A 27,965-nucleotide genomic window follows, 5' to 3' on the forward strand; every position below is an offset into this window, starting at 1 on the left:
GTGCACCCAGATAGTAGGTTTGACTTGTTTGTGAAACTCCAATAGCAAGTAAAAGATGATTTCCCAGCCTTTTCTCCTGGTGCAAAGCAATGGAATATGAAATATTTAAATAACAAAACACGCACCGTTCAAAGCAACACCATGGAGTGACCATAGACTTTTCATTTTTCAGCTCACATGAAAGCGCGGAGCCCCCGCAGGACGCAGCAACCAAAGACCCTCAACACACCAGAAGACTCCACCTATTACAACCTGATTCATGTGAGTCCAAAAGCAACGGTGAACAATTTCAGACACAACAGCCAAGCCAAGTCGTCTGCTCCATGACATTGCAACTACTTTCCAAGCTATTGGCGTTCACAATGCACTGCTGAAGGACAAAATTCTCTCTGTAGAACTCACTTTACAATATACGATATGTACGGCAAACAATATCAGACCATTTTAAAATATCTGGAGAACCGTGTTGCATATTTCCGGTGTTTAATTAATCACAAATTTCTATAGGACATGGTGTTTAATTTATGATAAAGACACCTCTGTAATTGTTTGCAATGTCCAATAATTTCAGCGCACAATAGCACAGCGCAAACTAGAACTTCTTGCACAACTCCAGGTTTGTCTGCAAAGCCGTCCCTCTGTTGACCTAATTCATAGATATGATGGACCTAATCATTTAATCTATGAACTGATCAAAAATTTGATTTCAAAATGAGATACCCATCATGTGAAAGAGTTAACTAACTTTTTTACGTGATTGTTATTTTGTTGTTGTTGTTGTTTCATAATGGATTGTGTATTTTCCTGAATGCAAATCCTCATTGCCGTGAGGGGTTGGTATAAGCCACCAATTCAGCACGCACAGATGAATATTTCAAATTGATTTATTGATTACATGCTGAGTAATTTGTGTAATGTCATGTGCCTCACTTGAGAACAGAGATCAAGAGAATTTGATTGACATGTATTAATGTGTAATGTGTCTCTCCGCTCAGCGTTCGGTCCAGGATGATAAACGCAGGCCCAGGAAAGAAGGGTAAGTATCTGACTCCCATGTCAACCTGTTTTAATAACCTCCTGGCAGTGTTTTAAGAGGTTGGCCCGATGCCTGCTCGGCACTCCCAGTCCAGAGTAATGACGGTGGCCCGGTGCCAACATAAGGACAGTGTCTGGGTCCAAACTTAATGATCTGCAGCGTTACACATCCTCATAGAAATTAATTAGCCTCATCTTTCACCTCGCTGAATGTAGTCAGTGAAATCAGACTATAACAGGCTGTGAAATGACAAAGAGAAATAATGCCTAACTGCTCGTAGGCGTCAGTAACAAAGGAATGATCACCATGTTCTCTGATGCTGCAAAGGACTGTATGATTTTTAACTGTTAAGACAATGCATGTATTCTGCAAGAGTTGATTTATGTTTCATATGCAGTATTTTTTAAATTGTAACCAGAGATCAGTCACTTTTTTGAGAGCGTGTGTGTGTGGGTGTGCATGCATATGTATGTGTCGCATAGGTCACGAGGTGAGCATACCGCCCAGAGTGAGGCGATGATAGGAGCTGCAGGGGCTGGCAGATAGACCGATAGGGCTGGCTGAACAAGGAGGGGCCAGGCTACTTTATCACAGCAGTCTGAGGAGACACACACTCCGGCGCGCACACACACACACACACACGCACACACACACACACACGACGCGACACAACACTAAACATCAAGAGTAATAATTTGTCACCAGATAAATAAAGCCGGCGATGGACAGGAGCAGTTTACATGCATCATTAAGAACGAGAAGGTCAGTGGGAAAGATAGCATCTCCGGCTACAGCTGACAGCAGAGTAGGAGGGGAAGAACGGGTGGTAAGGAGGGAGAAACTGAGGAGAAATCAGGGAGAAAAGTGAGGTGATGATAGTGAGCGGGAGCAGAGACATATAGGACGAGAAGTAGGGAGATAATCAAAAACAGTGAGTGAGCACCACATATTAAGTAGCCACATGTTATTGCCAGTATCAGAGTAATAACCCATGACCCATTTTGCCTATTTCTGTCTGTGATGGATATAACACAATAGTGATTCGGCCTATATTCAGTTCCCGAAACCTAAACACCACAGTGTCAGGCGGCTCTTTCCAGGAAAAATCCTCCAGCCCACAGGACGTGATGTGTTTTACATCTCCAGCAGCAGCAGCAGCAGTTTGTCTGAAGTAAATAGAGGCCATAATAAATAGAGGTGGTCATCATTTTGAGTTATTTTTATGCCATGTTATTTATCTCTGCCATTTGATATGTGGTTCAAAAGCCCTATGGAAAATATAAATGGGCTTTTGATAAACTGGCAAAAATAAGGTTCCTTGAGTTATTCTACCTTTTGTTCCAGTTGTTAAAATATATCCCCCAGCATCACTTTCATGAGCACTGATCCTTTAGTTACATGAATTATTTAATCTTGGCAACAAAATGCTAGTCCATTGGAAAGTGGATTACAATGAGCAACTTCTTCATGTGTTGCATGTGTGTTTCTCTCCTCACTGCGTCATACATTCAAACTGTTAAGGTTTAACAACAGTAAAGTAAAGTAGTTGTTATTGTTCATTTATATTTAGCTTATCACGACAAACCACCAGAGAGCCGTGACTGACTGCTGCTGCGAGACTGCCTGCTGTTCCACAACGATAATAATATAGCTGTTAAGACTCTGTGTAGCACAGATTTTGTTTTTTGGTGTTTCTTGAAAACTATATTCTTATTTCCCATAAGATTCTGGGACAATACACGAGATGACAGAAATGCTATTTTATACCGTACAATTTACACCAGAAATTGGTGCAATTAACCAGCAAGATGTGCTTATTTTTAATGTTCATTTGTAAATACAGTGTTGACCCAAACAGTCTTTATGTAATGATTTCATATATCTTAAAATTCTTTGAGGCAAAAGTGGCAAAAGCAGTTCGAGTGTCTACGGCCACTGCTGTCTCAATTACAAAAATCAGCCAAGAAGCCTGGAAAAAAAATTGGAGATGTCTTTCAAAAACAAAAGAAAAAAGAACGAAAGCAAAATAGATAGGAAATGTCTATTGCAGTCTATCATAAGAGCAGGGGAGCCAATGATTAATCACCAGGACGATTGCCTCTGAAAGTGAGGTTATAAGGTCATGTCACTCATGCCTCAAACTCATCCCATTGTTAGAATGACATCGTGGGACTTTATGCTCACACGCTCCCTTTGGCAAACTGCTAGACACTGTTTAGACCTCTGTTGTCATTGCGCTGCAGCTACAAAGACACTGATTTCCAATAGCGGTAGTCCCCGTATGGTAATGTTATGTGATACTTTATTGATCCCTGCGGGAAATTCTTTTTTCGCTCGCCCTCCTCTACAATGAGGTCAGAGCGCAGGTTCAGCTTCATCACAGGAGACCAGAGCTGGTAAAGATACAGAGCTCGGCTGATATACACTTTGGATAATGCACCTTTATTTTTTCCCCTCTTCGATATGTCACTATTCCCTGGTTCAGTGAACTAGCAAGGAATGAAGTTTGCCAAGATGAAAGGATTTCCCCAGCATGATATCCTAGGAGGATAGTGATCAGATTTTTTTAAAATGAAATTGTGTAAAATGCCCATTCCATCCCTGCTTTACTTTGGCTGTCTTTACACTGTAGCTGGAAGTGTCCCAATTGTTTCCAAAAACGCTGCACTGACTCAAATTTGTTGCCCATTCCCACATGGAGTACATGAATATGTGTGCACAGTTGGATCCCAACACATGCAGCCTGCACGCGAGTTGTACTTAGCTGCCTGAGGCGAAATTTGTCAGTATCACCATGACGATGTGTAAATCAGCACCACGAGACACAACAGTGGGGAAAAGGAAAATAGTCAGCTTGATTGGTATTTGAGGAGACGCCTCGTTTCAGCAAAACTCAAAGGCACATGCTGTAACCAAAATGTGTTGGAAACAAGCAGAAGAAGTATAGGTACAAAAATGAATCTGACAAGTTATTATTACCCTGCCTTGTATTTTTGACGCTGTCGGTGCATATTGATATCAGATATGAGACACATCCTGGACTAGATATGAATACTCATCCACAAAATAGGGCTGCAATTCTGAATTGAGCTTGAAGGCCTGCTGTGAAAATCTTGTCCTTGTCATCTCACAGAAGTTACCACTATCAAAGCACTGCCAGCAACACAATTTTAGTGAAATCAGATTTGTCACCCACTCCATCCTCTTAATATCTTTCTGTCTGTCCTGCTTGTGCTTTAGTCCAGGGAAGCTGCTTGATGTAGATGACCAGTACTACCAGGGCCTGGCCCCGAAGAAGCCTGCTCCATCCGCATCGAGTGATAAAATAGCCCCCAGCGCCCCTGTGAGGAGGCAGTCAGTGGAGCGAAGACAGTCCTTGGAGAGGAGACGATCCATGGACAGGAGACAGACCCGGGACAGAAGGCAGTCAACCGAGCGGAGACCAGCTGCCGACAGGAGGCAGTCTAGAGAGAGGGCCATCTCTGAACCGGAGCCTCCAAAACCTCCCAAAGAGAAGAGGTATGTCATCAGTGAACTTGACTTGACATGAGTATGTGTTGTATATAAAGACAGATTCCCTGGTCAGAGAAACTGTCCCATGACTGAAATGTCACACATATGATTCCTGGAACAGTAACAAACAAATTATTTCTAACAAATGGTCTTGCTTGGTGGTATTAGAGGGAAGGTTACTGAGTCACCCAAATTTCCAGGTTTGATCCTCTAGCCAAATTTTCAACTCTCACAATCAACCACTACCAGTGTTACAACATTTTGGCCTGCTGGTGGCGCTGCTGGGTCATGGAGTCACCCAAATGGACACGTTTCTGTGGCCATTTGGGTGGACTAGCATGAAAGGTGTCACCAAAATTCATGGTGATCCATCAAATAGATTTTGAAATATTCCACTGCAATATATATTACACAGCCATCTATTGAAGAGGCAACATCCATAAATAACAAATCACCTCACAAAAAAAAAGTATTCGACGAGATGCACTTAGTCTTTCAATTTTTTTAATTTTAATTTTTAGATTTTAAGACATCCAGAGCAAATAATGTGCATACCCTTCCTCAGGTTTGCGCTCAATTCAACATAGGTACTCGATTTGTTAAATGCCATTTCAGGAAGTCATGTGACACATTCAGTTCCAATCAGATACACCAAACCCTTCCCAAAACAACCACTATACAATTTCCTTGTAGATCATATCACAGAAAGAGGAAAAAGAAAAAAAAGCATTTAAGTTTTACATTGATATTCCTGTGTTTACTGATGATCCACTTGTCTTTTTTTCAAAATTACCACACCTCTGTTTGACATTCTAACCACATAAACATGGAAAGTTAGAAATCCACATATGAATTGAATTTGTTGCACCTATTTCTGTTTGGCTGCTACATAGGACAGCTTGTTACAGATAATAAATGTCTGTTGTTGAAGGTAAATAATATATACGAAAACTTTCCTTCGAACATGAATCTTTTCATCTTTTCTTTCTCACCTTCTTCCCATTCTTTTCGTTTCTCGGCTTTGCTTCCCCTCCTTGGCGAGCTTCAGTTTATCTCCTGTGTTGTGTTGGCAGGCGCTCCGTTCCCAGAATGCCCTCTACGGAGAGTCGCACCGAGGATAACCCGTACGACTACAGACATCTACTGAGGAAGACCTCCCAGCGACGAAGGCTCATCAAACAGTACTGAGCACATGACTGGACTTTTGGCCGCTTTGGACCAGCACACGTATAATCTGGCAAAATCAGAGGCATCACGCACACCATGTAGAAGTCATCATGACAATTCATATCATGATATACAATGATAAGAAGCACATAAATGCATAGAGTATACAATCCATAATAGCTTCTACAATAGTTTTTTTGAAGTTGTTAAGTGAGATAAAATGCAGATACTGTCATTTGGTGTTTTGGAGACATTATTGAAGCACTGCATTGTAGGCTATACTGCAGAGATGAGTCATAAGTCACTATATGAGTAAGTACTACATGAGTCACTACCAGGCTAACTCCTCTATATTCAGCGCATTACACTCAAGTCAAGTACAACTGTAAATAATAAATGTTCCTCCCTTTTACTCTTTTGTAAAGATTTTATGTGCTGTTCAGCTCACTTGCATTCGTTTTGTGGTCTTATTTTTTTGTTTGGGGTGTAACTTGAAGAGGATTAGGTGCCTAGCAGATTGCCTTGGCACAAACAGCAAAAATTAAGGCTGTAAATGAGGGTTTTATTTATGTAACATGTAATCCAGTCAGTGATAATTTTGGTCATTCACTGTTTTGATTTCTGTGGCTTTGAGTAATCAAATTAATTTTGCTGGAGTTTTTTGGTCTTATATTCTCTTTGAGATTGAGCATATCCATTTAAACCTCAAATATAATTTTATAATATCTGTAGATCATGTGTAAATACACTAACAGAACTTGATCATTCCAGGCCGTGTTCTCACACTTGAAGACTTTGCAGTTTTGTTTGCAGAAAAAAGAGCTTCAGCCTTCGGCCACAGTGTCTCTTATGCTGTATCCTGTTGTAAGAAGTGCTCATTCTTTTATTGCTGAAATTTCAATATCTCCATGTTGTCCATTTAAATATATAACTCATCAGAATCCTTGTCTGTTTTAATTCTTATTTTTGGTACTGTGTCTGCCATTGGACTACCTGCATTTGACATGTGATAATTTTAAAATGATAAATAATACCACAGTTATACTTCTTTACACATCTCCAATCCACCGATCTCTTTAGATTTACCCATGGTGTAGCTTCATATCTTCCACTACCTTGGATGCGTTTGCTAAAACACAATACGTATCATTGCTGTACTGAAAAATTCTTGCATAGAGGAAGGTTGTGGTTAAATACATGACATTTTGGTTCACCTCACCCTGTGTCACCTCAAAGAACCGAATTAGTCTCAGTTTCAATGTCAAGTTTTAGTTCCCCATGTTGTTTCAGAGGCTGTGCCACTCCGACAACAATGAAATCATGGGAGAAACACTGAATACTTGGATTTGTAAAACATATTTTGGAATGAAAATGGACTGGTTTGATGATGTTGAAGTTTAGCTATATGCAGCTTGGTTGAAAAATATCAGCGTTGGTTCTGGTCTCCAAAAACAAACAAACAAAAAAAAAAAGCCACATCAGCCAAACCATACATGGAATCAGCTGCTTTTTCCATGCATGTGCAAATGGAAATGATAAAACTGAGCTCACGTTAGTGCTCCATAGCCAGGTTGCAATCATTTCACACACACCTAACAACATAAATGCCATAATGATAGATAATGGCTAAAGATTCAATTTAAGTCTTTAGAGGGTTCTGGATAGCGGACAAATAGAAATGGCCTGCGTGTAAATGTTGAGAACAAAAACATACATAATGTCACACCCTTCATTTTGCTTCGGGGGCAAAAATCTACTCATTTGATATTATACACATGCTTTGACTTTATCTTTGGGTTGTAGCAAGGAGATTCCAGTTTTTCTTCCAAAACTGCTCCACTGTCATTCTCCCTGATGACTAACAAAATGTCTGATTTGGGTTTTGAGAAAAGGATCAACTCTGCCAAATAACAGAGCTTGCTTTTCACTTCAGCATGGTGTCAGTTCTTGAGGAGAAGCTATCCAATCCCATTTCAACCCCTTATTTCATTTTCAAAAGAAAACTCCTGCAGCAAACACTGGGCTAGGTGTGTGTGAGTGTATACAATAATATTCAAAGCAATCCATCAACTGCTGAAGAAGTCATCACACCCTGGCTGTTTGTCTGTGTTTGCTGAATTTGTGCTAGACTTGACTCCCAGATGCCATGTGACTGCAGGCTGCTGGATCATGTTGTAATCACAATAACCTTGCGGATTTCTCCTCGTGTACACTTCCATATTGCCTTAAACATTTTGTGAGAGTCAACCTATGACCTTTATGTGACATTTAAAGGAGATACACCCACAGGGGTTGGCAGTGGGTCGCAAATAGTGCGCTGGCTGCACACACTGGCACAAAAACGACAACATACGGCCACAAAAGCCAGAAAAATCACGCAGACAGCAACCAGCATCCTGCATGGTCCAGTGTTGGTTTCTGGTACCTTTTACTTAAGAGTTAAACCTATAAACAGCCATAAGAGGGAACTATTTATTTGCAAGGGCTCATGTGCGATGGTCAGCTGTTTTATCATTTTTGTTCCCTACCAAAAAAAAAAAAAAAAAAAAAAAAAAAAAAAAAAAAGGCAACCATGCGCCCATACTGAGGACTGTGCAGAATAAAAACAAAGAACTACGGATACCATATAATGCATGATGGCCATTATAGTTTTGACTCCATGTAGGAACTATTATAGGAATATTAATAAGATGTTATGAATTTACAATACCATAAAACATGGTAAATTCATCATAAACTCAAGAATAAAAAACACTAATATAAGAATAGTGTTTGGTAAATCCTGGTTTCGTTCAGTTTATTTTCATCAGTCCGTTTTGCCTTTGGACACCAGCTGATTTGGGCCCATGCATGCATAAATCATAACATATATGAGGTTTGGTCTAGATATGATGGCCTCAGGGTCCGTCTGCTCTCATTCATGGATCGAAATGACAGGAGAGACGAAGCAGAGAGACACAGTGCTGGATGGTAAAGCGTCAGTCTGTAACGCGTAATGTAGCTTATAGGGAGCTGCCATCATCATTTCAATAATAAGCTACCCAATACAAGATATGAACAGTTCCTTCTTGATTTTGTTTGTCATCTTACTTTATCAGAAAGGTGTTCATCCAAAAATGCAGTTTATTAAACGTCAGTTTTCCATAATGAATTGATGCAGGTTGAGATGACAAATTGCATTCAAATTGATTTCTTTTCATGCAAAATAATAATAAAAACACAATGCACCCTTTGATTTATAATGTATCAATCAAAGTAGGCCTAGTTAATTAGAGGAAATGATTAGAATGCAACAGAAAAGCAAAGTAACGAGTTGTAGAGCAAATTATTCTTCCTGGGTGTAATAAATAAAGTATCAGGCCTCTTATTTTTTTGACGTAAGTGCCGAGTAATGTACTACTTTTTTTTTTTTTTTTTTTTTTTTTTTTTTTTTTTTTTTTTAGTAACGACCCCCAGCATCACCGGAGAGAGGAGGGACTCATGATGCGAACTTCTTTTAACCAAGCCTCCTCGCCGCCCCAGTGTTTCCTCTACCGGAGGCGGACAATTATAGCAGCCAGTCGCCAAGAAGTAGGTCTGCAATTGCTGGGCAGATGAATTAGCTGGCATTCAGTGTCTCCTCGCGGGGAGGGAGGGTTAAGTTTTCAGCAGATTGCACGCTGAGCGCAGAGGGTACAAATGTTTGGGGATGTATATGGAGTCACGACGCACGACGCAAACCAGCTCGTCATGACCTGAAGTGAATCACGATGGGATTTCTTTGGTGACGTGAAAATTTAGGTTAGATGCAATTAGGGATGGCTTGTGTGGCGCATATTTACCAGCAGCTCTAACATACAGCTGTCTGCGCACTTTCCAGTCCCTCCTGTTGCCGGTTCATTTTAGTTTTTGTTTGTTTGTTTTATAATTTTAATCTGAAATGTAGCAGGCTATATTTAAATTCCCCACTTCTCTCCATAGACCTCTGCGCTCTGAACTTAGACTCTGCCCGGCACTGTCCTCTATTTCCAATTTCTATGAGGCGCAGGAGCGGGTGGCTGCGCTTTGCGTGGAAGCGCTGACAGAGTGCGCCGGGTAAGTCAAGTGTTTGCGGATTTCTCCGAGAAGACGCTGCTTCATGCACCTGTGGACGCCTGCAAAAGCAACGGGGACACCTTTTTTTGTTTTTTGTTTTTGTAATTTTTTTCGTTTTTGCCTGCTAGAAACGGGTCGTTGTATTTTTTAGGGCTTTTCTGTAAGAGCGTGTGTCGGATGCACGGCTGGATTGTGAGCAGTCGGAGAGGTCTGGGCAGATTCAGCACCACAGCTTTGAACAGCTCCCACTCGTCGTGTTTGGATGGGCTCTGTCGCTCTCCGTCTCTCCTTCAGCTCCTAACTATCGGCTACAATGGCATCACACGGTTTCTGGTCTCTTGGCGGAGATAATGCGGGGGACAATGTCGGCAGCCAGAGCCCCAGTACGCGTGAGTGTCTCTTTTTTTTTGTCTTCAAACCACCTCTGACGGACGAGACGCATTAATTGTCGTTGCCGGTGCTTTGTTTTAGCCCCGTGCCCTGCATTTTCTGGTGGCACATTGTCATCTCCTGCTGCAGGCCTGCTGTATTCACTCGATGCTTTGCCCCCTTTTATTATTGTTATTATTTTACGCTGCAAGAGACAAAAATCAGCCTAGGGAGTGTTTTACTCCAAGTTGCACGGTGCTTGTAGTGTCTCAGGCTTCTTATTCTAAAGTTGGGCTGTGAACCTGAAGCACTATTCATCCTGATTTGATTTATCACCTCTCTCTTCCAGCCAGGGCTTGGTGCCAGGCGGCGGCCCAAAAATTATCCGGAGGCATTGGATCGAAATTATGTGGTACGTTGGTTCAGACTGGAGGGGGTGAGGGAGGGGTACTGTAGATGATATATGCCATTATTTTCGTGCATTATATTTATGGCGTGGCCTTGTTGCTGTCAGTTAAGTTCAATGGATGTCTCGTGTTTTTTTTACGGCTGTTTGTGATGTGCCAAGCTCTGCTCAATGTTGGGGAAGTGGAGAAACCGGCCGAGCCGTCCGTCAAGCAGGCGGAGACAGCGGCTGGGAGCTGCGGCTGCAACAAACCCTGCAGCTGCCCTAAAGCTGCCGTGGTTTTCTCCGATCTCTATTCAACAGGTATAAAACCACGTCATAAACCTGTTTTTTCATCTTTATCAAATACCTTCACTACCTAAAAGTCGAAGCCCGGCCTTGCCCCAGGCTATATCCTCATTTATCCACTGCCAAAAATGCATCTTATATTTAAGATTTTTTTTTTTTTTTTTTTTTTTTACGGGCAAATAAAAATCGGACGATGCGTGACATCATTACACGCGGCGCTAATGCAAACTGACCTGTTTAAAGATTTATTTATTTAGTTAGTTAGTTAGTTAGTTAGTCATTTTCTTGAACCTTTTGGGCTAACATGCCTTATTCTGCTTTTTTCAAGCTGCTGACATTGAGACAGACAGAATGTGAACCTCAGCAAATTGCATTCAAAATAAATTGAATTGTCTTACATATATATATATATATATATATGGAAGATTTTTTTCAATTTTTTCAGAGTTTTGATCAAATCTTTGTTTAAGTCTTTATTTAAATGTTAGACTAAATGATTTGATGTGATAGACTTTCTCTCTTTTTCCTTTTTTTCTTTTTTTTTTTTTTTTTCCAGCGATGTAGTATTTTGAAGGGGTCACCTTCAGAAAAATCTGTTGTTTTGAGGTGTGGAGCTTCGCGGATGATGCCACTCAGTTATTATGGCCTTTTTAAAGTAAAAAGAATCGCCAGCACCCTTTTCTGCTGGTTTATCCATATATTTGGGCATATAGAATACGTTTAATGCAAAACTAGACTTATGGCTTTATTTTATAGGCCTAATGATGCATTCAAAAACAGCTTTCTAAAGAAGAAATCGTTTACTACCAACCAAGTCCATGTTAAATCCTTGCGTAAAATCACAAGGCAAAATGTTGAATTGTCTCCCCTGGTTATTTTGCAGACCTGCTCCCTGCACTGGATGGTGACACCAAAACAATGACCTTCCTGCAGGAAGTTGTGGATATTTTACTGGCCTACATCGTGGAGTCTTTCGACAGGGATACGAAAGTTATTGATTTTCACTATCCAAATGAATTGCTTCAGAGGAACAACTGGGAGCTGCAGGACGACCCGGCCACTCTGGATGATATCTTGATCAGCTGTCGTGCTACTCTGAAATATGCGATCAAAACAGGTAAGCTTGGATGGCCCCCACCCTCCTCTGCCCTTCTATAGTGTGTGTGTTGTGTGTGTTTTCTCACTGTAAAAGAAAACGAGATCCTTTCTATGTGTGCGAAATCTTTCTTGTTTTTGCAAAATTATAGGCCATAAAACGTAGTCATATTTTATCTCCTTTCTTTGGCAAGCTGCACATAACCTCTCGGTTCTTCTTGAGTAGGCCTAATTTTCGGCCTGCTGTCCTTCTTTGCCACATAATCATTTCCAAATTCAATCGGACGCTTAATCCCTTACAAAAAAGACCTAATCACCCTATAATAAAATTTAGAAGCGTACAGATAATCCAGAAAAAAAAAAATTCAAATGTCCTTCAACTGTTAGGTCAAGAATTAAACCAAAAATAAAAATAAAAATCCATGGAAAAATGAAGGCCATATTTATTTATTTATTTATTTATTTATTTATATATAAAAGATTGGGGGGGAAATCCGAAAATACAAACTCACACCTATAGGGACACTGTAAGGATATATTTCGTTAGGCATTCCTCTAGAAATCCAATTGCAAACATTTACAAAAAGAAAAAAAGGTGTGCTTCACAGATTGAATGATGGCAACAATACATCACCTGAAAATCATCCTCGTTACCCGGTGCCACTTGACCGGTAAACACGATGATGCAGTAAATCTGGTTAACCGTGTAGGAGATAATAATAATCACCAGGCCAACTCCATTACTCTCCCCTGACGGAGACACTGGGCAGTAAATTCTCCGCAAGATGGACATAATCTGTTTCCCCCCTAACAACAATAGGGGAGAATATTTTCTAACCAGTTTGCACGATGATAAGGCTTTATTATAGGCCTATATGGGCAATAAACGCGAATGCAAAATTAAAACGTGCATTGAAGTGTGACGTCAATTTCATTTAAATGACATAAGACATCAGAATCCCAATGATACACAAATCAAATCAAATTTATCCATCACATTTTCAAAAAAAAAAAAAAAACATTGTGTTTTCACCTTGTTTCCTTACAGCAATTGCATGATGTACAGTATATTATTGATTTTGTCATAAGAGAAGGGTTTAATTGATTTTGAGTGTGTTTACCATCCACCATATCCTCAGTCATCCCTGTCACATAAAATATTTTGAATATTTCTCAAGATGATTATAAAATCACTGCAGCTGCCTTGTTGCCCTGTAATTAAAAGGAGTTTTGAGTCTAATAGCAGCGTCTGACATTTACACAAAGCCAACTTGGAGTCATCATAAAAACATGCAGCAGCGTTTCAGTTTTCTTTGCACCAAACGGGGTGCTAAACTGCAGCCATCTCATACCATTTCCCCTCTCCCTTGCTCCTTTTCCCCATTCAGCCCACCCCAGGTACTTCAATCAGCTCTCTACAGGATTAGACATGGTTGGTCTGGCAGCGGATTGGCTAACATCCACCGCCAACACCAATATGTAAGTATGTGGCCTGCTTCATCATGATTTAAATGATGATAATGATAATGACAATGAACCCCATTTCCGGTCCATTCATATGCATTCTGCCCCGCGTCTGCACAGGCTGATAGCGGCTTTTTTTTTTTTTTTTTTCAGTCAATCATGGCAAATGAAAAGGTTGAAATGAAAGGCTGACCCCCCTCCCTCCCCCTTCTGCTTCCCCTGCTACACACACATACACACACACACCTCCTATCCCCATGGGGATTCAAGGGGAGAAAATTAGCTCTGAAATTAAATTCAGACTAATCTTAGGCTAATTTTAGTGTGTGTTGTGGGTGATAAACTCTGCAAGAGTCAGGCTTGGCAACTGTATGCGCTTTCTGTTGACACCAGCTTCTAAAATCACTGCAGTTTCTGTAAATCAAAGGCATGTATTAATTAAAGCATATTTCAGGGGGTGCAGAAGGGATTCAATTGAATTCTGCAGCAGGAAGGATGGGAGTGTTGTGCTTGTGAAGAATAGACACGATAGTCAAGTTTAGGGGAAAAGGATGTAAACAGAAAGTTAATATGCTGTGTAATTAATGTGTTCAAAATCGTCAATTTAAAGTAAGACCATGCTGCCCTTAGAAATTCAAGTTCAGTTTGCTGTGTAATCCATTTTTATAGTTTTAAATGCAAAGGTCAAAGATGATGCAATTCTACAATGTTAAAGTTGTGTTTCCTCTTTGGATTTTATTCCCTCTGGAAGAGCTTAAATGCATCCTGAAACCACTCAAAACCGCAGGGAAAATAAAAATTCTGTGTGGGACCACAGGCCATTTTGTCGTGATGAGTCATGGCACACCGTTTCCCCCTCTTCTGTGGGCATGTGGCACCACATTTGTGTAACCTGGACCATGTGATGCCCCTTGTGTAACGCAGGTTCACCTATGAGGTGGCGCCTGTCTTTGTGCTGCTGGAATACGTCACTCTGAAGAAGATGAGGGAGATCATTGGCTGGCCGGACGGGCGAGGGGATGGCATTTTCTCTCCTGGTATGTAGGTGACGCCAATCACCCACACCCCTCTGTTTCGCAGAAAATGGAATCTTGTAACGTGTCAATTTGCATTTTGATGATTTAAATGGAACTCGGTTCACAGCCGATTAGCATAAAATAATTTTCTCTTTCGGACTTCATCCCTCCCAGTCTTTTAATTTCTCCCATGCGCTTCTGCCCTGACATGTGAGGAGGAACAATAATTGTAGAAAGTGATGGCAAAGAAGTCTGCCAAGATGAGATTCTCTAGCAGTGGGATGGCATAGTGAGACGTGGACATTGTGGCCTGTGAGCCATTGCATTAATGTGATTTTATATGCTGTGTCATCTCAGGTTCAGATTATGTAATTTATGCTGATACGGTGTGTGAAAAACAAAGGATTTGTTTTGTTTATCCATTTTAAACATGCACTTTGTGTCAGTAAGAGGCCTAGCATTGCAGTTTTCACCTGTGATGTGGAGTGACATGCAGGTGACAGTGACTGATGGTAAATCACTGAGGGGGTGAGCGTCCTGTCTGTCCTCTAGGTGGTGCTATTTCTAATATGTATGCCATGCTGCTGGCCCGCTTCAAGATGTTCCCTGAAGTGAAGGAGAAAGGAATGTCATCTGTTCCTCGACTGGTGGCCTTCACATCCGAACATGTAGGCGAATCTAAACTTCCATTAGCCTCATTTTACTTTTGAAAGACTGCTTATTTTGTTTCAGTTCAGCTGGTTAATGTTTTGTTGCTTTTTCATTTGTAAGTGATTGATCCCCTCACTGATAGGGAACATGTGTATGGCTGGATCAAATACAGCATTTGCATTAAACACATTTTAAAGGTTTTGTACTCTTTATGCAAGAATAAGATATTTCTTAATGTCTAAATAAATTCATGAAGTTTCTGGATATATTTTGCAAAAAAGGCTGTTAGATTTATTTATTAGTTGTAGGCATCTTGCAGCAATTCCAGCTGTCCTGTCTCTGATATGATGATGAACTGATATACAGCCGACTTTGTGTGCGTTAGACACAAGGTGACTTTGTCTGTCAGGATGTTTACCACCTCCTGCAGATTTTCAAGACTTATGAAAAATGCTCTGAGCAAAATCCACTAAACAACATACAGACTTTTCACACTGAAAACTGATTTTGAAGTTTTGCAGTGTATTTTCTCATTTTCCCTGCTCTGTCTCGCTAATACAGAGGAGTCAAGCCTTAAAAATAGGGATCAGGCTTAAAAGTGAACCATCCTGGCACCTTTCAGACATTTGAATGTGATTTCTCTCTTCTTCCATTATCTTTCAGAGCCATTTCTCAATCAAAAAAGGTGCGGCAGCCCTTGGCATTGGGACAGAGAGCGTCATCTGCATCAAAGCAGATGAAAGGTACAGTCGACCTATAAAACTGGAATGAAAAGCATTAGATGTCAATATATAAATTGAGAAATTATGCAAGCAACTTTCTTTTATACCTTTACAGTGGTAAATTGATCCCATCTGACCTTGAGAGGAGAATACTGGAGGCTAAACAGAAGGTACTATGATACCCATTAATAGCTCTGCAATAAACCAATAGATATTACTCCATACAGCACTGACTATATTGTATCCACTCTACCGAAACCATGGGAATAGTAAGGAAATGTGATATGGATCTGGCAACACAACAGTGCCATTATAGCTGCATCAGTGAGTGCGGTAACATGAAGGCTGTGTAATATTACTGCAAATGAAAGACAAGAACTATATGTGTCGTGATTATGTTGTTTGTGTTTGCACAGGGCTTTGTGCCTTTCTTTGTGAGCGCCACTGCCGGCACAACGGTGTACGGAGCCTTTGACCCTCTCATTGCCATCTCTGATGTCTGCAAAAAGTACAACATCTGGATGCATGTGGACGTGAGTAAAAATTAGTTTTGCATGGAGTCTACAGGATTGTAATCACTGAGCTTGTAGCCCATCTTATCGTGCGCTGGTGAAATCTGCATACGTGTTTCATTAAATCCCGTAACCCACTTTAAAATCCAGCTATTACCTTACACGTGTGTGATCCAAAGTCTCTTTCCTCATGCCAGTTTTAGCAGAGGAGTACACAGGAACACAGAGCTTACCAGCGAGTTTGACAAATGTATTATAGCTGTCTCGCCTCCGCTGCTTTCGGTTGACCTAGATAGGAGCTAGCCATTTCCTATCTAACACAGGAGATTAGAAAAACTGGAGCAGAGGCTGTAAATCATCCCCTCCCCTGACTTCGCCATCATGGACCCTCTCACTGAGAGAACTCTATCTATTAATGAAGGTGATTTAGACCTGACAGGGGGACACCTCTATTAAGAGACATAAACGGCCTTGCCCATCATTTCTCAACTAGTCGGGATGAAAAACAACAACAAAAACAACAACAATATCCCACTGTATTTTGGCACCTGCTGCATTTGCTGGTGTATGTGCTTTTGTGCGGGTGGCTCCTCACGCACGCTGTGTCACGCTGTGTTTGATGGCCTTCTTAACACGCTGTGGTGAGCATTATGAATCAGTCATGATGAAAGAGGCTGAGAAATCCAGCGAAGCCTGTAAATACATCTGAGTAAGCTGTTTGCACTCGGGCTGGACTGATAGCCGATATTTTGTAAAAGTATTCAGCGCCCTTAAATACAGCCAACTGCAAGGTTTCGGTGCTTACCTCAGAATTATCCTCCTGTCAGGAAAGCTTCTGAAACAGCGTGCAGACCATCAGGGGCTTTAAAATTCTTCACTGAAACCCACACTAATGAAATTATTTTAGCATTAGCAGCTCTGTAGGGCAGGTCCATACATCACACATATTCAATAGCAGAAAAACTCCGAGATTCATTAATGCATTTAAATTAGTAATTTTACAATTCAGTGAATACAGAAAATGACCAAGGAAAATACGTTTCTTTACAGGTTTTACAGTTTATGTGTAGCTGTTACTATGGAGGAATCTCCATTACAGTGGAGATGTTAATAATGTCAGTACTGACAAACTGCTATATTAGGCTAAAATTCATTTTAATTCAAATACAAGTTAAATGTAATGTAAAGTGGGCATGTAACACATTCATTTCTCATGCATAGGGCTGCTGTGTTAAAAAAAAAAAATCGCAAAAAAAACAGCCAACATGATGGATAAGAGACTTGATGGACTTGAGTTTACATGGAGACACTGTTTTCATTGAGGTGTAAGATGCATTTAACCCCAGCTGATACTCCATTGTCTCGGTGCAGTACAAAATGACCCATTAGCCTGCAGCCACGGTTCTGTGACTAACATGTCTGATTAAAACTGGGCTCTGCTTGCAGGGAGCATGGGGAGGAAGTCTTCTCATGTCCAGGAGACACAGGTGGAAGCTGGATGGAGTTGACAGGCAAGTGCCATCAATTGTATGGACACAAACTGAGAAGCATTGGAAGTTGAGCAGCATTAGAAATAATGGTGCATGATTTTTATTGCTAACCCCAGGGCCAATTCAGTAACATGGAACCCACATAAAATGATGTCAGTCCCACTGCAGTGTTCTGCATTGCTGGTCCGAGAGGAGGTAGGCCTCATTCCACTTACAGCACTCCAGTCTCATGCATGTCTGTATTGTGTTATTGTGGTAACTCATTGTCATGAAACTGTAACTTCTTATGATCTGGTTTCTCAACAGGGTCTCATGCAGAACTGCAACCAGATGCATGCCTGCTACCTGTTCCAGCAGGATAAACACTACGACCTGTCCTACGATACTGGAGACAAAGCCCTGCAGTGTGGACGCCATGTGGACATCTTCAAGCTGTGGCTCATGTGGAGAGCCAAGGTATGGACAGCACTGACTGCAGAGTGACTACTCCTTATTGCACCCATCTCTTAGATTTACAAAGTGACCATGTGAGGCAAGCAGAGTTTTGTGGCGATAACCTAAACCTGATGTTAGGCTGTGTGCTCAGTCCTGGTCAGAGAAGTTATTGCCTCTGCAGACTCACAGGTGAACTTCAATGAACTTCAGTCAGTTTTGTAATGCAGTGCCACAGTGGAAACCAACAGGGAAGTTCATTTCAAACATTTTTCTCTTTCAACCAAACAAATATCAGTTCAAGAGGCAGTGTTAAAGTTTTATTGGAACTGAATGACACTTTGCCATCGTTAAAGAAAATCAAACAGGCTACTACCAGGATTTACCTGAGATTGTAAAGTATTTCATGGGCCGCAGAAGACCTGACAAACTTTTCAGGCTGTTTAGTCGAAAAAGGTGTGGCAGGATTTGACTTGTTTCGATATTAAAGCTAAGACACAGCTGCCTGGGTTCACGTCCCCTCTCTCTTCTCTGTCTTTCCCATTTCTCTCCATTCTGACTGTCTAATTAATCAGAAATTTTCAAAAAATAATTGCGGGGGAGAGAGGGAGTCACATTATTTCCCAATGGATTCCCAACCACAAAATTTTGGCACAAGGTTTGTTTTGGCTGAGGAACAATATATTAACTCCTCAAGCTGATTGGACCACACCCACTTCCTCCAAGGCCACACCCACTTTAGATTTTTAAATTTCTCCAAAAGAGGCCTTGTCGGGTGGCGTTTGATTCAGTGTATAGCTGCCAACAAATTGGTTGACATTAGCCACGTTTAGTTGTTTGGAACTGAAATAAATGCAGATTCATTACATTTTTCTCCAGTTTTCCAACATAACAAATGGCTGGTTGCAGTCTTTTCCTGTTTATACACAGGTAGCCACTAATACAGAAAAACAGCTTTGGTTTGCAATCACAACATGTCCTCTGCTTTGTCCTGACTTTTGTCTCTAACATGAATTTCTCAGCGCTAACAGATTTTAATCTTTTCCCTGGCAGGGCACCATTGGGTTTGAAGCTCAGATTGACAAGTGTCTAGAGCTGTCAGAGTACCTGTACAACAAGATCAAGGACAGAGAAGGATATGAAATGGTCTTTGACGGAAAAGTAAGTCTACATTTAACTTTTACTCTGTTGAAAAATACTGTACATGGATCATTAACCCAAGTCACATAGTCAGAAAACAGTAGCTAACATGACTCTCTAATATCTTTTTCCTTGACATATTCAGTGTCATTTATGGTTGACTAGACTGGCAAGCAGTGTGCTATTGCTTTTTGTTGGATGAATGCCATTTTTTACTCTAGCTGTCAGTATAATGTGCTGCTATTATGTCTAATGAATAGCATAATGGGCTGTAATTGCTCATATGCATTTGAATAGAATGGCTTCTGAAATATCCCCCTCTGAGAAAAAGTGTAACAACAAAAACATATGTGGTTGTGATGGGGTTATTGAGCTAAAAACTCATTTATGAAAGGAGCGCTTGGACACCCAGAGTCATTCGAAGTGAAAGGTCTTCAGTGTTTCACAGCTTATTGTTTCCCCGCTGAACCACAAAGGCTGAGAGCTCCATAGCCCAGAGAGTGACAGGAGAAAGCCGAGTCCTCTGGGCATCGGCCCAGGTGTTCAGCTGGCTTGGCCTCCCAGAGAGCCATTACATCAATCTGATGTCAAACATACGAGCCCTGAACCAGCCCAGCTGTATAAATGAGGCTGGTGTGCATGACTAGTCAGCTGTTGCTATAATGAATGCTTTTCCGCTAGCAAAAAGGCAGGCCTGTCTGTAGCAGGGCATCTGATGCCAAAAAATAGAGCTGTGAGAGGCTTCCAGGCATAGTGTTTATCTGTGAATGAGCCAGCCTACCTGTCTGAGGACTCGGTCGGCAAATGGATTTCCTTATCAAGATGTGAATAGCTTGTTTTCTGGCAGAATCCAATCTGGGTTGATTAATGGATGGGGCATGACTACTTTTGGCATATTTTACTCTGAAGTGTCATTAATGGATCCCTGGTACACTTTGTACCATGTGCATATACAGTTACAGGGTGTAACAGTTCAATCATTGCATCTATGCACTGATCATAGATTTTGTAGTTTCAACTGCATAAATCTGCAAAATTGATACAGTGAACTGGCTTGAATCATTACAAAATGCTTTGCTTTGTCACTCATTAGACTTACACTTAGACTTTCTTTATTGTCATTGCACAAAAAAACACAGCAGTGAGTTTTTTGCAACGAAATGTCGTTGCTTTTCTTCCGGATTACAACAGGGATGGAATTGTGGGGCAGTTTAAATAATTAAAATATAATCTATATAACTAGTGCGTAAAAAAACAAGAGCTAAATAATAATGAGTGCAAGAAAGAATAAATAGATAAAACAGAATAAACAGTGTAAACAGCAGAAACATTGTAGCAGCAAATGATTGTAACATTGATTTGATACTACGAATTGAAACTTTTTGTGACTATTTTTTGAATAAATGATGTATTAGTAATTCTCTCATCTCATGATAGTCTGATGTTAATGGATGTTTATTTAATGGATATTAATGGATATATTATGAAATTAAGATAATGAATCAAATTGTTGACTCAAATTTCGAATCAGTCCAAAAAATAAAAATCATTCTTAAATTGAATTGCTAACTCATGAATTGTGAATCAAATCGAATCTCTATTAGAGTGTCCCTCTTAAAATATGTTTATGTATGCACGAGTTTTGCTCTTGAGCAACTATTCCAGCCTTAAGAAATTGTTCAATCCCCTGTTCACCTGTCCGTTGTTGTCCCGCAGCCTCAGCACACCAACGTCTGCTTCTGGTACCTTCCTCCGGGGATTCGCTACCTGGAGGACAAAGAGGAGAAAAAGAAACGCTTGCACAAGGTGGGTGAGCGGACACGAGCGCCCTGGCTATTCAGTCTACCCATCGCACCTTTCACCGCACCTTTCATCTGCCCTACAAGCCTGACATTCACATCCAGTTTAGCCATCACATGTCCTCCTCATTAGGAACAAAACTGCTGTTGAAAAAATTGTCTGTGGGGTATCATAGGCCAGATTTATGGCGAGTGAGTGTGTATTGGTGGCGAGTGAGGCTATTCAGGCTCGGGACAAGGAGACTGCTACTGTGGCAGCCATTCAGAGCAGCCCACAGCAGCAGGGGCCTACTAATTGACAATTAGGACAAACAGATGGTGTGCGTGCCAACCATACAAAGAGCGCTCCCTGTCTCTCTCTCTCTCTCTCTCTCTCTCTGTGTGTGTGTCCTCCCTTTCTCCCTAAAACCAACAGCCATAAATCGCTGCCATCTTTGTCACAGCACATCAGATGATGAGCTTTCCTTTCGTTTGGCAAAGTTTGATTGAAAAGCACAGTGGACACGCTTCACCGGGCTGAGTGTTTAGCCAGCTTGCTCTTTTCCGCACTTTGACTTTGACGTTGTGATTGAAGGATGACGTAATGTTGCCCGTTTTGCATGAGAAGGAATCCTGAGAGGGAGAGATATTATTTTATTTTTCTTTATCTTACTTTATTTTGGACCTTTTTTTTTTTTTTACCTTTATTTAGTATTGATTATTATTTTGTTTTGTTTGATTTACTGCTGTTTGTGTTCGAAATAAAGATCTCAATCAATCAATCAAAAAGAGAGGAGGGCACAATTTGGAGAAACCCTTTTCAATTTCTGTTTGTATCACATTAAAGGCAGGCTGGACACCAAAAAAAAAAACAAAAAAACTGGAAGGGCTGATTTGAAGAGAAATCTGCAGCTGCTGATTTATTATTTTACTGAAATTGTGGGCTTGCCAGTTACAACAGGACACCTGCAACAGATTTAAGAGGAATGACTGTAATTACGACGTGATGAGAAACTGTGGAGCAGCTTATAGTGCGAAGCAAAGCAGTGTGGCCTCTGTGAGCGTCTACATAGACCTTTACACCACCAACCCTGCCAGCCCCGCTTGTACAATCAGCACTGAAACCGAATGCTGTATTGTTTAGTTTAATCCACACAAAAATGAAGGTGAGCACTACTGGAGGAAAGATAGATCTCTTTTCATATCTGTGCCTAGAGGAGTTAGTGGAGTTTTGGAAGTTTCTTATAATTCTTCAACTTAATATCCCCAGATGTATAAGAATTCTTGCAAGATTATGGCGGACCCCGAGGTTATTTCAGTCACTGCTAACTTAAGCCTTTAAGCTGAAGTTTAGCCTCAGTAAACTAGTTTCTGAATCTTACATGCATATCCTCAAGTTCAATGGGGATCACAAAAATACAGTAAATATGGTAATTTATCATTTCAAATTTTTTCCTCTTCTTACAGTATCTTGTCATATTCGTTAGAGCTAAAAGCGGCGAAAAGTGGAGAGAGTATCACACACTAAAATGATCATTATCCTGTTCTCCAGTACATGGGCCCAGATTTCCCTGTGAAATGTTTCGTCCTCTAAAAGGAGGTCTAATTGTCTGATGTGAGCTGTAAAAAGGAGTGAGACTTTCAAGCTTGTGACTGGATCTCGCACAGCTCATCAAAGGACAGAGTTCACACTGCCATCAAAACACACACACACACACACACACACACACACACACAAGAAAGAATGTCACTCCTTTATCCCAGAAGATAACCTCTCAACTTCCAGCAGCAGTCAAAGTGCTGCGTGTCCTGTTGGTGCCACTTTTAGCTGATGTGAGCTGCGTTTGTGGGTCAGCAGGGTTGGGGAGGCAACGGGCTGTATGCACCAGGACTGCAGCGATGTGGGAAAAGCAATGTGACTTATTACAGTGAAACAAGAAACGATGATTAGATTATAGACACTTTTCCAGAGTAAAAGATGCAAAAAAAAAAAAAAAAAGAATATGCAGTGTAATGGCATTCAAACAGTCATAACAAATCTGATTCCAGTCTCTGTGACTTTAGCTGAGCACAACTGATTTATTTGTGCTTTTTTCCCCCCATAATTTACTTTACAATTTGTTACTGAACCCCTGCACTGAGGAGACGTTTCACCTCATCTTAACTCTGTCTAGGTCCATCTTTTTATACTAATAAAGCATTGCATTTTGAGTTTTTCTTTCCTTTTCTTTCCTGGTAATTCAAAGAGGACTGAGACATGTATTTCTAGGCATCTTGGTGCTGTGGTTGGGTACCACCTGGGTTTGAGAGGAAATATCCTCACCTTGTCAAACAACCTGAACTAAAACCTTAAACACTCTATACTTGGAATAAACTGCTTGGTGTGAACATTCCCGTAAAGGCTGCCTGTTTAGCATCATGTACCGACCCTGAGCTGTCTTGAATGTCTCTTTGAATTGCATGCCTCACAGAGAATGAAGGTTACAAACAGTGTTGCCATTTCTGTTTGCATGGACCTGAATGGAGGATAAGAAAAGTCCGTTTCAAAGTCCCAAACTCTCCATGCAGTGTAACCCAAGTCTTGAGCCACCATTCATACGTTCAGTATGTCCTAAACCAGTGTAATTACAGTAAAAATCAGTGGTAAATAAAAAAGCACTTCCAAAAAAAAATGCCTCATGCACGAGCAGCTGTGCATGACTGGCTTTGCACGTTCACTTAATTAAAGATCCACCTCCAACTTCAAGTCAATTATGATGAGCGAGGAATTTGAAAAGGATGTTTTTGTGTAAAGGGCTGTAGTTTTTGAAACCTTCCTTCTCCAGTGTCCAAAAAAAAAAAAAAAAAAAGACAACTGGGGTGAGTACATGATATAAAATAGATTGCTTTTGGGTGACTTTGGTGCTTTTCTGTAGGCCTATGCTTTTTTTTCCCTTCATGCCAGTCAAGGGAAACAGTATTATAGTAATGTGAGTGTTTGGCTTTGGCAGGTGGCCCCAGTGATAAAAGCCAGGATGATGGAGTACGGGACGACCATGGTCAGCTACCAACCGCAAGGGGACAAGGTCAACTTTTTCCGCATGGTGATATCAAATCCCGCTGCTACCTTCGAGGACATCGACTTTCTTATTGAGGAGATTGAACGACTTGGCCAAGACCTATAAGACTCATCTCACCAAAACCTCCTGTACTTTCCCCCTAGACGGATGAAATGTTTGTCGTGAATGTACTGGTAATCTATTTTTTTTTCTCTCTCTCTCTCTCTTTCCTCCAAAGTCACATATTAAAAAGTATATTTGAGAAAAAAAAGATATACAGATATATCCATATATTATGTATTGTAGCTTTGCCGTGGGCCACCTTGGTCCGAAGCTATGTAAAAGTGCTTCTGTCTGCCTTTCCTAGTGTAGAGTAGTGTAAGTGATGTAACTTTATATGTATTTTTGTGATATGAAATGCTTGTGCAATAGGTTGATGAGGAAGAGTTTATTTTTTAATCATACTCATTTGCCGAATATGTTGTTAAGTGCCAAATGTGGTTGTGTTCTATTGTAACCTACATTTTAAACTTACTTATAGTTTAAAGGGGGGGAAAAAAGCACTTCACCTTACCTCAGCTCAATCAACTGCCTTTACATCTGCACATACTTCAAGCAGTGATTCTGGACAAAATTCTCGCAGGATGGCAAATTACAGCAGTACCAGCACATGTTAAGTAAGTATCCCAACTCTAATAGGCCATAATATCTGGAAATGTTTCCCAAAAAGTGAAAGAAAACGGAGATGAGGAAAAGTGCCTAGTTGCGGGAGGACATGATTTCCATCAAAATGACACAACAAACAAGGTCAAATCATGGTAGTTTGTTATTTTCTGAAGTCTTTATGCAGGCGAGTCTGTCCACTTGCATCAAAAAAATGCCCTTTGACAGGATGACCTGCAGTTTGTGATGCTAATTTAAGATTGTTATTACCTATAACGCTCTGTCTCAGTCTTTTCTAGTGTATTTAAGACAAAATAGGCTTGTTAAACCCATTTTGTTTGATGTCAACAGCCAATGCACATATCAAAATGGGGACCATTTCCATCCCAGCTGTATATTTAGCTGTGCTGAGCGTGCCACATGCTATAATTTACAGTATGAAAGTGGTAGAAGTTCGCCTATAGGCTGATATGAGGCAACCTGGAGAATTTAGTGGATGGAAACCTCTTACTTACAATAGCAGACTTGGAGAAGGGTTAAGAGGACGCGTTGTCAATGACATTATTGTTTTTAGATGAGCACTTAATGAAAGATCCAGGATCTTGAGAAAGTGGGAAAGGGGGCGGGGGGGTTGGCAATAATGGTGTTTTGTTTGAGCATAGGCACTTCACCAGATTTGCAGCTACTGTATACCTGACATCACTTGCACTAAATCATAGGGGGAGGAGGAGCATTCCTTAGCATTGCAATTGAAGTCTCTTCTTTATTCATTCACAAGCAATATTTGACTATGGGTCCAATCTGTGTGCCCTGCAAAATATGAATAGAAACAGTGATTTCAAGTGTACAATAGTTAAAGATGATCAAGTTTCCGGACAGTTTAACAAAACGCACAGTAGTTAGGAAAATAATAATAATGATAAAAAAAATAAATAAATAGATAACAAAATGCTTTGGCGGGTTAGTTGATGGGATGTGAACCCTGATTTGCCAAGCAGAGGTTCTGTAGCATTTTCATTAGAAACAAGTTAGAAAAGCACAATTTGCTCAACATGGTTGGTCAGTGTACAATCACTTTTGATCATAGATTGTAAATAGAACTTCAAGATGTCCTAAGTACATATCTTTGTGTATACATACGTGTATATAAGACATATAACCAGAGACTATTTGTGAAGTAAATTTATTCATATTTTCTCTATCCAATATAGATTACCTGTATTTTCATCCTGTTAGTCCAAAAGGCTTTTCCTTGTGTGTGTGTATGTATGTCGGATACTTGACTTGGTTTGTGACTATAATAGCTATTTCAAAGAAAATGTGTTTCAGGGACTGGCTTTAAACTCACGGTTTAAGAAACTGACAGATTTCACCTTGACATATTTAGTCTTACCTGTCTGAGACATAAGACTGTGGTGTTTGGATTTCACATGAATATGCAAAGCCATTTTGACTCTGAAGCCCTGTGTTTTTTGTGCACAAGTGATACTTGACAGTATGTGCCAACGTGTACCTTAGTGTGTTTGTAACTGTGTTGCCTTAGTATCAATTGCCAGTATTGTCTTGTTTTCCTCCAAGGGGGGGCGGGGGGTTGTGCACTTTAGAGTATACACATGACCTAATAATGTGCAATGTCCAATGGTTGTTAATACGTTGATGTTAAAAAAAAAAAAAATCCACGCAGAAAATGTAACCAACTGAGAGTCATTGGTATGAATGTGATTCAAGGGTCTCTTGGAAAATGAAAGTATCTGGTTTAATTTTGGAAATCTTTTACAGTTTGTAGATATTATAAAGCTTCTTGTTTAACAGTCGTACAACCTGACAGAGAATAGTATACCCGCTTGAAAGAGATTTTACAAAAATGCTTCCTCGGATGCTGTGTCTGCTGTTGGCCCTATCTCTACTCTGTTCAAATCAATCCAAACTGGCATGCACACTGTGACACAAACAACATCGGCGACAACGCCACAAAGGAATCTCACTGTGGTAGTCTTGGAAAGCCAGACATTTTGTTTCTCTTGCTGCTGCTGCTAGATTTGCTTCCTTTGCATGTGCATGCAATGCCTTGCCTCTCCAGCTTGTTTGATATACAATCTCCTATATATCTATTTATACATACATATATCTATATATATCTATATTATATACACAGTATATACAGTATATGTAGCTCCTGTAATTAGCTTTAGTGTCTCAATGAATAGCTTAGCTTTAGGTTAGTGCACTGTCGCTATAGCCTTTACATGTGATCTGTGTGTCTTTGGCTTCTTGTAAAGTTTCTTGTGCTGCAAGCATGCTAACCTTGCCTAGCATTATAATCTTCTCTGCGCTATATCTGACTATCTCTATCCTCTGTCTCTCTCTTCTGCTTGAAGTCTGTCGCAGCTCAGAACGTAGAGTACTATATCTATATGTGTGTAGTCCCCAAGCATGTCTCTCTGAACGCTCCTCTCTGCTCTGCGCATATACGACCTTTCTCTCTTTCTCTTTAGCTTAGCTCTCTAGTAGCAACAATGTATCCAACAATGTATCCTAACGCTTTCCTCTACACTTTCTTGGCTACCCGCTGTTGTTCTGTTTGTGTGTCTGAGAGCGAATGTTGACTTGTGTCATAGTGCTCGGACTTTGTCTCGCCAAATGATTGCAACAATCAGATCTCGTGGGGCCCTTGACTCTATAGGATGTATGAGAAAAAGAATGACTAGGTCCATGTTTAATACGTTTAGTTATCCAAAAACTAGTCCAAAGTATACTTATTCTTAGTCTTTAACAATGCAGTAAAGTAAGGAAAACATGCACTGGTTTCTTTTTAACAGGAAATGCTGTTTATGAGTACAAATAAAATCCCTTCTTCTCAGAGTGCAGTTCATTTTCACTAAATATGGTACAATTCTGGATCAAATAATCTGCAAACTATTGTGCTAGCTTCTCTCAAACATTCATTTGTCCTGAACTATATGTTACTCTTGGGGAAATACAAATAAATATTATTGCCAACAGAAAAACAAATCATGTCTTTTCCTCTTTTTTTTAATTAATTAATTTTTTCGTTTGCTTCCAGACACAACAGCAATGCTTCACACAGTCATCTTTGCAATTTCCAATGTG

At 40.4% G+C, this 27,965-nt stretch overlaps 2 protein-coding genes across 4 annotated transcripts in view; both read left to right on the top strand.

Annotated features, from left to right (window-relative positions):
- Positions 1-6,662, top strand: part of myo3a (myosin IIIA) — a 66,866-nt gene extending 60,204 nt beyond the window's left edge. For all 3 annotated transcript variants that reach the window (XM_030078974.1, XM_030078972.1, XM_030078973.1), the window contains 4 exons: positions 173-261; positions 996-1,036; positions 4,277-4,555; positions 5,623-6,662. In XM_030078974.1, coding sequence (XP_029934834.1) covers positions 173-261; positions 996-1,036; positions 4,277-4,555; positions 5,623-5,737 — 524 coding nt within the window. In that variant the 3' untranslated portion in view covers positions 5,738-6,662. The remainder of the gene's footprint in view (positions 1-172; positions 262-995; positions 1,037-4,276; positions 4,556-5,622) is intronic.
- Positions 6,663-9,249: 2,587 nt separating this feature from the next.
- gad2 (glutamate decarboxylase 2) lies at positions 9,250-27,866 on the top strand. The gene is made up of 16 exons (XM_030079243.1): positions 9,250-10,179; positions 10,509-10,571; positions 10,728-10,868; positions 11,737-11,970; positions 13,337-13,427; positions 14,337-14,449; positions 14,981-15,096; positions 15,743-15,822; positions 15,917-15,971; positions 16,218-16,334; positions 17,760-17,824; positions 17,920-17,998; positions 18,110-18,259; positions 19,289-19,396; positions 21,092-21,181; positions 24,144-27,866. The coding sequence occupies exons 1-16, from the start codon at positions 10,104-10,106 to the stop codon at positions 24,315-24,317; spliced, it is 1,752 nt and encodes a 583-aa protein (XP_029935103.1). The 5' UTR covers positions 9,250-10,103; the 3' UTR covers positions 24,318-27,866.
- Positions 27,867-27,965: the final 99 nt, after the last annotated feature.

Source organism: Myripristis murdjan, chromosome 20 (genome assembly GCF_902150065.1).
Source record: "Myripristis murdjan chromosome 20, fMyrMur1.1, whole genome shotgun sequence".
NCBI classification, from domain to species: domain Eukaryota; kingdom Metazoa; phylum Chordata; class Actinopteri; order Holocentriformes; family Holocentridae; genus Myripristis; species Myripristis murdjan.

Bases quoted from the DNA above. Each gene is read 5' to 3' on its own strand.
- gad2 (XM_030079243.1), top strand. From the start codon at position 10,104: ATGGCATCACACGGTTTCTGGTCTCTTGGCGGAGATAATGCGGGGGAC. The intron at 15,823-15,916 runs GTACAGTCGACC...ATACCTTTACAG, and splicing joins TGCATCAAAGCAGATGAAAG to TGGTAAATTGATCCCATCTG. The intron at 17,825-17,919 runs GCAAGTGCCATC...TGCTAACCCCAG, and splicing joins AAGCTGGATGGAGTTGACAG to GGCCAATTCAGTAACATGGA.